This window comes from Meleagris gallopavo, chromosome 4 (genome assembly GCF_905368555.1).
Source record: "Meleagris gallopavo chromosome 4, MGAL_WU_HG_1.1, whole genome shotgun sequence".
Lineage (NCBI taxonomy): Eukaryota > Metazoa > Chordata > Aves > Galliformes > Phasianidae > Meleagris > Meleagris gallopavo.
The window spans coordinates 19,436,422-19,446,075 of record NC_139407.1 but is presented as its reverse complement, the minus strand read 5'-3'; the positions used below and the strand labels follow the sequence as shown (position 1 = coordinate 19,446,075).

The following is a 9,654-nucleotide window of genomic DNA, read 5'->3' as shown; positions in this document are numbered from 1 at the left end:
TGAGGGCCTCTCCCAGCACAGCACACAGCACACACAGCCTGAGCTGTGCCATAGGTAAGGAGATCCGATGGTAACAGCTGCCTCAGCTGTTGTGCGGTGCGCGGCTTTGAGGGATGTGGCAGTGCTGGCTGCTCTCATCAATGCCCATACATTTTTGTATAGGATTCCCTATCTGGTAGCTTTATACCTATGTTAGGAATTTTATTGCTGATGCAAAAGAGGCAGCGAAGGAGATGCTACAAATTACAGGCACGTGTTAGAGAAAGCTTTCGAGGTCGCAGGACCGCAGCTCAGCCTAAGGGCACGCAGCCCTGGCTGACACAGGCTCCAGAAGGTGGACGTCGCCTGCCAGCAGCAGCGCCAGCAAGAGCCCCAGGGGCAGATCCGTCTGCACCCGGCATGGGGACGGGAAAGGGGAAGTCACGTCCATCCCCGTGCCACGTCCATCAACGTGCCACCTCGTTCCATCCCGGGGCGGGCCCAGGGCTGCATCCCGTCTGCAGACCCCGCGCCGCGCCTCCCGGGGCAGTGTCCCGGAGCCGTGTCCCGGAGCCGTGTCCCGGAGCCGTGTCCCGGAGCCGTGTCCCGGGGCGGAGCGGCCGTGTCCCGCGGCCCGGGCCATAACCAGCGTCCCCGGGTAACAAGCGGCCCCGCAGGTGCCCGCAGCTGGCGGTTAACACAGACAGTAAGAGGATCAACTCCGTCCTCGCTCGTGGAGAAAAGGAGAGAGGGGAAACCCCCCCTCTCCCCCCCAGCCCCCCGTTTGGCATTCAGAGTTTGGTTAATTTGGATGATAACGGTGTGCGTTTAATCCCATTGTACGGCACTGAATGTAGCGCAACGCACCCGGGCGGGCCGCCGGCAGCGCGACGCGCGGAGCTCCCCCCGAGCCGCCCCCGGAGCCGTCCCCGAAGGCGCGACTTCCCCGCGGGCTCCCGAACCCCCGAAAGCCCCGAACCGGGTCCGGGTTCCAGCAGCGGAGCGAGTCGGGCGCGCCCCTCCCGCTGCCGCGCGGCACCGGACCGGTGGCTGCGAGGGTGCGGCGCGGGGCGCACGGCCTGCGGGGCCGGGGGGGGAGGACGGTGGGGCGCGGGGCGGCGGCGGCGCGGGGCCCGGCGGCGGGGCGGGGTGCGGGGGAGCCCCGCGGTCGGGTCGGGCCGGGCCGGGCCGGGCCGGGCCGGGCAGAGGAGGTGGAAGCCGTGTGCGCTCGGCAGCGCGGGGCGCGGGCGGGCGGCGGAGAGGGGAGCCGAGAAGGCTGTGAAAATATGTTTGCGGAAAATAGACAATTGTTGGATTAAACGTATTCAAGTATGAAATAATGCCTTTTTGTGTACAACCCCTCGGCAATGTGAGCGTACAAAAGTGCCCTGTGGCCGTTCCGTGCTCCCTTTGTGAGCTGTGCGCGCCGCGTCTCCACTTGGCGCGGTCCGCGCGGAGCCCCCCTTTAAACGCGATTGTTTCTTTCTTTCTAATGACATTTACCGGATCAAAACACGCTGTTAATTCGATCAGAAAGCTTTACTCCGGCGGACAATGCCACAATAATTTCTCCCGAAGTTTGTTAAATTGACCAAAATTAGGCAAATGAATGGCGGGTCTGTCGGCGACCCCGCTCGCAGGTGACGGCGCACAATGCGCTCCGGGCCAGCTGCGGGCCCCGCTTTATTTGCCCCTCTTTTCTTCGCCCCGCATTATTAAAATTTCGGCCCGATGCGACCATTCACGCTCCTCAATGGCACATTTTCCTATAGGATAATAGGCTACAAATTGGGCCTCTCCAGCGCGGGGCGGGGGGGCCCGGCCCGCGGCCGCGCCGACACAAAAAGCGGCGTCGTGTGCCAAAGGCCGCCCGCAGCCGCCCGCGGCCCCGGGGGGGGGGAGCGGGACGGGGGGGCGTGTGCCAGCCGAGGGCCCACACCTGCCGGGTGCCCCCGCCGCACGGAGCGCCGGCACAAAGCCGCGCTGCCAGCACTCATAAAGCCGCCCGTGTCACCGCGGCGCGTGAGAAAAGCCGGCGAACAAACGGGGCCACTCCGGCTCCGGGGACTCTCCCCGCCGTCGGGCGGAACAGCCTATTAAGGGCTTACTTAATTACTGTAATGACTCTGGACAGGCTTCACGAGGCGGTCAGCGCGGCCCGGCGGGGCGGTGCGGCGCCGCGGGGAGGTGGTGCCGCGCCCCGCACGCCGCGCCCGACCCGGCCCGGCCCTGCCCTGCTCGTGGGCGTCACGTGCGGGCCGGGGCGGGGGGGGACGCGGGGGGAGCGGGCCGGCGGCCCCCCCGGCCCTTCTTTCCCTCGCTCTCGCCCCTTCCTTCCCGCTCGCCCCTGATCTTTAATGCATACATTCCCCGGCGCGGCGCGGCTCGCCCTAATCCTCTGGGCTCAGGGGCCCGTGGGGGCCCCGTCCCCCCCAGGCGCGGCGGCTTTATAAGCGGCCCCGCGGCGCGGCCCCGCACTGCCGCCATGGCCTCGGGCCTCAAGGAGCGCAGGGTGAGCGCCGGGCCGCCCGCACCGCGCGCCCCGAGGGTCCCCGCCGCGGTCCGTGACGCGCCGCCTGTTTTGCAGAGGACGCCCGTGTCCCACAAAGTGATCGAGAAGCGGCGGCGGGACCGCATCAACCGGTGCCTGGCGGAGCTCGGCCGCACCGTGCCGCTGGCGCTGGCCAAGCAGGTGGGTGCGGGCGGCGGGGCGGGGCGGGAGGAGACCAGACGGGACGGGGCGCGGCGCGGGGCCGGGCTGACGGCGCCGCGCGTTGCAGGGCTCGGGCAAGTTGGAGAAGGCGGAGATCCTGGAGATGACGGTGCAGTACCTGCGGGCGCTGCACTCGGCCGACTTCCCCCGCGGCAGGGAGAAGGGTAGGTGTGGGCGCGGGGGGCGCGGCGGGGCGGCCCGGCCCAGTTCCCCGCTGAGCGGAGCCGCGCCCCGCCGCGCCCCGTCCCGCAGAGCTGCTCTCCGAGTTCGCCAACTACTTCCACTACGGCTACCACGAGTGCATGAAGAACCTGGTGCACTACCTGACCACGGTGGAGCGGATGGAGACCAAGGACACCAAGTACGCCCGCATCCTCGCCTTCCTGCAGTCCAAGGCGCGCTTCGCCGCCGAGCCGCTCCTCGCCGCGCAGCCGGAGCCCGACGCCGCCTTCCCGCCGCACCCCGAGCGCCCGCCGGGCCCCGCCGAGCCTTTCCCGTGGCCGTACGGCCCCCTGCCCGCCCCCGCGGCCCTGGGTGGCCCCGGGCAGCAGCGCGCCGCCTTCCTCCCGTCCGCGCAGGGCCTGGAGCGCCGCTACCTCGGCTTGCTGGGCCCGCCGCCCCCCGGCGCCTTCGGGCTGCCTCCCGGCCAGCACCCCCCCGCCGTGCTATAGGGCCGCGACGCCGCGGACTCCGCCTGGACGGCGCCGGAAGAAAGCTACGGCCGCGGCCCCGAGTGTCTCGTGGGGAGCTTCCTCGGCTTCCCCAGGCACGGAGCAACGGGGCGCGGCGCCTCGCCCCGCATTGGGCACGCACCGCCCGCGCCGCGGCCCGGTGCGGGGCCCGAGATGGCGGGGGGGCACGGCGCTCTGCCCGAAGCGGGGCGGGCCGGAGAGGTGCAGAGCCGACCACCCGCGGGGCTCACTCCGCATCCCGGTGCGGGGCTGCGAGCCGGGCGCGCCGCGGGATGACCGCAGTCCGTGAACCGTCCGCGCCTCAGCGCGCAGGCAAACGGGCTGACGAACGGACGGACGGACAGTTCGCCGCCGCAACGCGCCGTGCGCAGCGCTTGCCTCCTGTCCGAAGTGCCGCCGCAGAGGAGCGGGGAAGGGCCGTGCGGGAACAGCTCCGGCCCGCAGCCCCGGGCGCCCTCGCCGTGCTAACGGGACACCGCGCGAGTTGTGCTCCGAGCGTTGAGCGGGTGTGACCCCTTCTTCCCCTTTGGCATTGTAGCATTAAAGATACAGTGTTTCCCTGGACGTATAAATTATTAATAGATTCATTTCGGGCACTGTTAACCAAATCAGACAGAACTTCCCCGGCTAAGTAGATTTTCTCTCTGGGATTAGCAGAGGGCCACCACGGACAAAACTGCCGTCATTTACATACAATTTTGCCAACTCGCACTGGCCCGTGACAGTCTTTGTATCTCGAATGTTGCTATCCGGGATGTTTTTTTTTGTCCTCTCCGTTTTCATTTGGCCGCTGAGGATAAACCCCTCCGGCTGCACAATGACCCGGCGATAAGCCTCCCGCAGCCCCGCACACGCGCCCCTCGGCCCCACACCGCCGCTGGGCTCACCCCCGCCCGCAGCCTCGGGTGCTCTGCACTTCACACTGACGCAGCTGTCACTCACCTGGGCAGTAGGTGAGGTTACGCTCATCTCCGCAACGTTGTGTTACTGAAAACATCTCCAACTCACTGATTTATCAGAAGGATTTATTTGAGCTATTGTGGGAATAAACCGTCACCGGTTAGGTCACAGAGACGCACAAGCAGCTTGCATCCATCCACTCTACATTCAGAGTTTACGTTCTGAACAGGCCCACAACCAGCAGGAATGTTCCCGTGCCATGCTTATTTCACTGTGAAGAGCAGGTTTGTGAGCTGAGCATGCCCATAGCACACAGAGCAGAGCACTTCCTTCTTCCCATGGCTTTGCAGTAGCCCTCGTGCACAGCCACGGCTGCAGTACCACGCTGGGTGCTTCCCACCCTCGGGCACAGAGCCCGTGCCACAGGCTACAGCCCCCAAACTGAAGCAAGCAGAGTAATTTCAGGATAACTTGTCAGCTGATGACAAGGTTCCTTTTATTTGACTTTGGGTACCGCTACGACCCCTCGTCCCACAGCAGCACAGCTCCGGTCGGTCTGTGACTCCTGGTGTCCCTGCTCCATGGGATGCCACCACACTCCTGCTCCCCTAAAGCACAGAGGATGCCTTACCTGTGCCACTTACTGCAGGGAACTGCTTTAGCAGGGAGGTTGGACCCAACGATCGCTTGCCGTCCCTTCCAACCCCTGCCATTCTGTGGCTCTGTGATTCCACCAGGATCACACTGCTCACACCAGGGTCTGCGGCACCTGGTTGCAAAGCCTTCCCTACCCACTGCAGCTTCTTTCCCTGCTGCCTCATTTGGAGACAGCTCCTTAGTGCTGGAGCAGCTGTGCACTTACCAGCAACTTCTTTGCAGAAACGGTTTGTGGGAAGGAGACCTTCCAGCTGACAGGTGTGTTCTGCTGAGCAGGAGCTGCAAGAATTGGAGTTCACAGATGTGCCTGCTGTGTCCATCCCCTCTGACATCAACACATTTATTTCTAGCAAAAAGAACTGCATTTTAATACATACACAGGTTAAAGCTCTGATACCTACCCATATGCCACACAGTGGCACATTAAACCAAAACTCATAAAAAAGGTGAGAGACAGCAACATCACATACATCAAACGTGAGGAAAGAGGAGTAACAGGAGATTCCAACTCAGAATACCAAATCCAGTTGAATGTATGAAACATTTTTAACATTCATTTTTACACTACAGCGATGGAAATGTGCAATGTATCTCAGCAGCAGTACTGCAGTTAATTGGGCTGAAATAAATACTCTTTCTAGAAAAATGTTGAAGTTTCAGAGATACGCTGCAAAAATTTAAAGGCAATTTAATTTTTCATAACTAATACATACTTAAAAGTGCAGTCCTCTTCTAGGAAATGAGTATGTAATAATAATAATAAAAACCTTCCTTACTGAGGGCATCCTGCAAGGGAACAGGGAATGCATGATGGGATCCACAACTCAGCCATTACGTATTTGGTGAACGTTGTGGAGGCTGAGGGCTGAACCCAGAGCCTGTGGGAGGAGTTACACCCACTCACACTGCAGTTCTGTATTTGAAGACTCTCAGTCACCCACTGGCTCTGAGCTCAGCTGTGAGCCTCAGCACACACCCACACTGTCAGCCCTTGAAGGGTGCAGGCATTTAGAGGAGGATGCAGCTCAACCCAAGCCCTCCCAGCCAAGCTTATGACAGGAAGTGCCTTCACTGGCTCAGCAACTTGTGGCTCCTTCTCCCTAAGCCTAGGCTTAGGCATTCTTCTAGGAAGCTGAAGTCTCAGGCTTGAAGTCTTCGAGGCTAAAACCTGGGTCCTCTTCTTTGGGAGACCATGTTCATAATCACTCTGTCTCTATGAAGCCACTTCTGTTGAATTCAAAGAAAACAGTGTACCCTAGATAGCCCTCTGAAAGGCATAAGGTGACTAAGGCTTGGGCTCAAGACATCAAATAGCAGACTTCCAATTTTGAATTGCAAGCATGAAGTTGAGCTCCAGACAGTGACAGGGCCGGAGTCCTTTCTCCATCCAGGGAAGAGGGAGGGAGGATTACTGTCCTCACACCAGCTTACTTCCCTCCTGGACATGCATGTGCTTGGGGTACTGCGCAAACAAATAGTAGTACCACAGAATCATAGAATCATTTGAGTTTAAGGAACCTTTGAAGGCCATCTGGTCCCACTCCCTGCACTGAACAGGGACACCTACAGCTCCATCAGGTGCTCAAAGCCCCTCCAGCCTGACCTTGGCTGTCTCCAGGGATGGGGCATCCATTGCCTCTCTGGGCAACCTGTGCCAGTGCCTCACCACCCCTAGCGTAAAACATTTCCCCCTTATATCCAATCTAAATCTATTCTCTTTTAGTTTGAAACCATTTCCCCTTGTCCTATCACAGCAGACCCTGCTAAGGAGTCTGTCCCCTTCCTTCTTACAGCCCCTTTAGATACTGAAAGGAGGCCCTACATACACATCAAGCCTATATAGGATCTCTGCCACCATTTGGTTGGATTCAGTTTTGTTTTTCTCAGCATTTCCTAGTAGAGTGTGCTGATTCCTTGCTTAAATGTGGGTTTACTGGAGCCTCATAACTTCCCACATATGCTGCATTAGTGCCATTCCAGAGGATGAATTCACAGAAATCAGCCATAAAATACTGACCCTTGCAGGCTAAGATACAGGATGGATCTTTTTGTTAATTTTTCCCCCAAACAAATTGTCAACCTGTACAACCTTACTGACTTACAACAGTGACATCACAATAGCTGTGAGTGAATGTTAGCATGCAGAATTTTGCTGTCAAAGGATAAGATAGAAACAATTTACTTCCAAATCTGCTGCAGGGTTTTCAGAGATGTGTAGAAAGAATAACGGTAAAACCTACAGAACAAACCTCACACGACTTCACTTTCAAAAAGAGAAAATCTAACAGGGATCAATGAGATTCATCAAGCACAGATTACACATTTTTACATTTCAGGAGAACCTGAAACAACATACATTACATACAACACAAATGTATACTGGAAAGTTCTAAGGAAATCACCAGTCCTGCATGTTCCACTATAAAACCTCTTTTGATAGAAGGATGTAATAATAATTTTCTTATATCACACACTTCATTCATACATTACCTTCTCGTTTCTTTAAAAAAAGAGAGAGATAAAAAAAAAAAAAAAACAACCCACCTTTTATTGGAGTTTCATTATTCTCTTTGATGCCTGGAGAAGGATGGGAAGTATTTGGAAAAAGAACAAGACCAATTTTTTGTTGTAGAAAGCCAAATATAACCTGTTAGATGGCTAAGATGCATGAAAACCAATTAAATGTTGCTTAAGGGTACCAGTGCTTAAGTTGGTTACAAATTACTGTCCACAGGAAAGTCAGTATATTAAAGCAAACAAACAAGCTATTTACCTACTTGTGTATATTCTGGACCAAATACTTAGCTCCTTAGACCCCTGAAGCTAGAGCTGTTTACATGAGGAGGAGGCATGATGGAGCTGCCTCAGCAGAGACCTTACCAAACAGGTAAGTGATCCATATTTCAGTGGCTCTTGGTGCTCAATTTACTAACTGAGCCACACAGCCCTGTGTTTGCAAAGATGCATGGAAAATAAATAACCTACCTTGGTCTTACACTCAGTTACTCTGATGGTGAAAGGGAAGTCATATGTGCAGAACAACTGCAGAGCAGGCCCTACTGCCTGCTGTACTGAAGGCATGAACTGTTCCCCCAAGAAGAAAAGATGACACAACTAGGCAAAATAATCTACTCTCTTACATGCATGTGCAGGATTCAAACTAACTCTGTGAGGCCAAAGGAACACTCTTCTGTTGTGAGGAGGCTCCCAGCAGCAAAGCAGCTTAAATATTTCACCTTCTGAAATCAATCTGCTGCTTCATAGAGCAACTTAGCCTCTTCTTCTCAGAGAGCTCGTTTTCTTAGACACATAACATATGTTACATACAGTTAGTAACTGTCTTATTTTCAGCTTTGCTTTAAGCTCTCAGAAGGAGCTTCTACCACCTTTCCACAAAACAACATACAGTATCGAATATGACCCACAATCAATAGACAGGGAATATAAATAGGAGAAATAAATATGTGAGGTAGCTAGAAGGATAAGCAGTTGGGAGAATACAAAGGCTGTTATTCTTCTCAAAGGAATATTCTAATTTGTAGCAGTTTTGAAATTTATTTTTTTGCTTTTAGTTTGTTTGTCATAATTTTTTTTTTTCCGAAATGGATTTGCAATTAACTTGCCTTTTTAGACTGAGATGAATTTTGAGAGCATGTGGTCAATTTCATCCTCTTCTAGCAGGAAGCTGTGGAGATTTGGGATGGAGTGAAATTCAGCTGCCAACATGTAGCTTCTTAAAGGCTCTTCAGAGAGTCTTCCTGTCACCATAACTGCAAACAGAAAAAGAAAAAACAAGATAAATTATTTTGGGAAAATGACAATTATATTCTAGAGCACAAAGCTCCATTTAGTACCTCATCAGAATTGCATTATTGTAAGGTAAGGATATAGCATGCCTGTAGGTCCACTGATACACAGATAGGATGCTGGCGAGTTTAATTCTTTACCAAATAAAAAAAACAAAAAAACAAAAAACAACAAACAGGGATGGGATGAGACCAATGGGTTTTTTTCATTCAGGTTCTTTGAAAACTTATTTTGTCATAAGGCAAAATCATACCATAAAGGAAAAACCTTTCAGTGGTTTGCTAATAGAAAGATGTACTAAAACTTGTGAGCAGCTGACTTTAATCAAGCATTAAATGTTTCAAAGGTAGAGGTGCAAGAGTGAATTAATCACTGTAAGCTCTTTTTCTAGTCAAGAGGGAAAAACAGGCCTTTCCAGTGGGTGATTGATCAGACTGATTTCAGACTTTCCCTTAAAATGAGCTGGTTTGCCTTGGAACATGTGTCTTTCCTTCTTTTGAATCAAAAGGGAATGCAGTATCAATAGGTCAGATTCACATTATACAGGCAGGGGAAAAATCAGGGCAGCTGAATCCTACCCTCACTGCTACCTGCCATGTAATCTTACTTATCTGCACAGGTATTTCAGAGGGGCTATACTTCTCCATGTTTCATCAAGTTCAGTCTTCAGAAACTTTGCCAACTAAAACCTTTTTCTATCTCACCTATAAGACTTGTTGCTCATTAAAAAGAATAATAAAATAAAATAAAAATCTCTTCTTGTGTGTCTGCTATGCAGACTGAAGGTGTAGCACATGAATCTGATGAACTGAAACAGCTGATGAATGTTTAAGGGTACCCCAGAGGCTGTTTATGCTATGACAGATATTTCTATTGTACTTGTTGCATGTATTGCTAGAAGAGGTG

At 54.3% G+C, this 9,654-nt stretch overlaps 1 protein-coding gene across 2 annotated transcripts; it reads left to right on the top strand.

Moving 5' to 3' along the window:
- Window positions 1-2,231: 2,231 nt before the first annotated feature.
- On the top strand, window positions 2,232-3,940 carry HELT (helt bHLH transcription factor). Of its 2 annotated transcripts, XM_085222412.1 has the most exons (4): window positions 2,232-2,491; window positions 2,567-2,671; window positions 2,760-2,856; window positions 2,945-3,940. In XM_085222412.1, exons 1-4 carry the CDS (start codon window positions 2,465-2,467, stop codon window positions 3,361-3,363), a joined length of 648 nt encoding a protein of 215 aa, XP_085078538.1. In that variant the 5' UTR covers window positions 2,232-2,464; the 3' UTR covers window positions 3,364-3,940. The 2 variants fall into 2 exon arrangements, with proteins under 2 accessions (XP_085078538.1, XP_085078537.1); XM_085222411.1 differs by having other exon boundaries at window positions 2,327-2,671.
- Window positions 3,941-9,654: the final 5,714 nt, after the last annotated feature.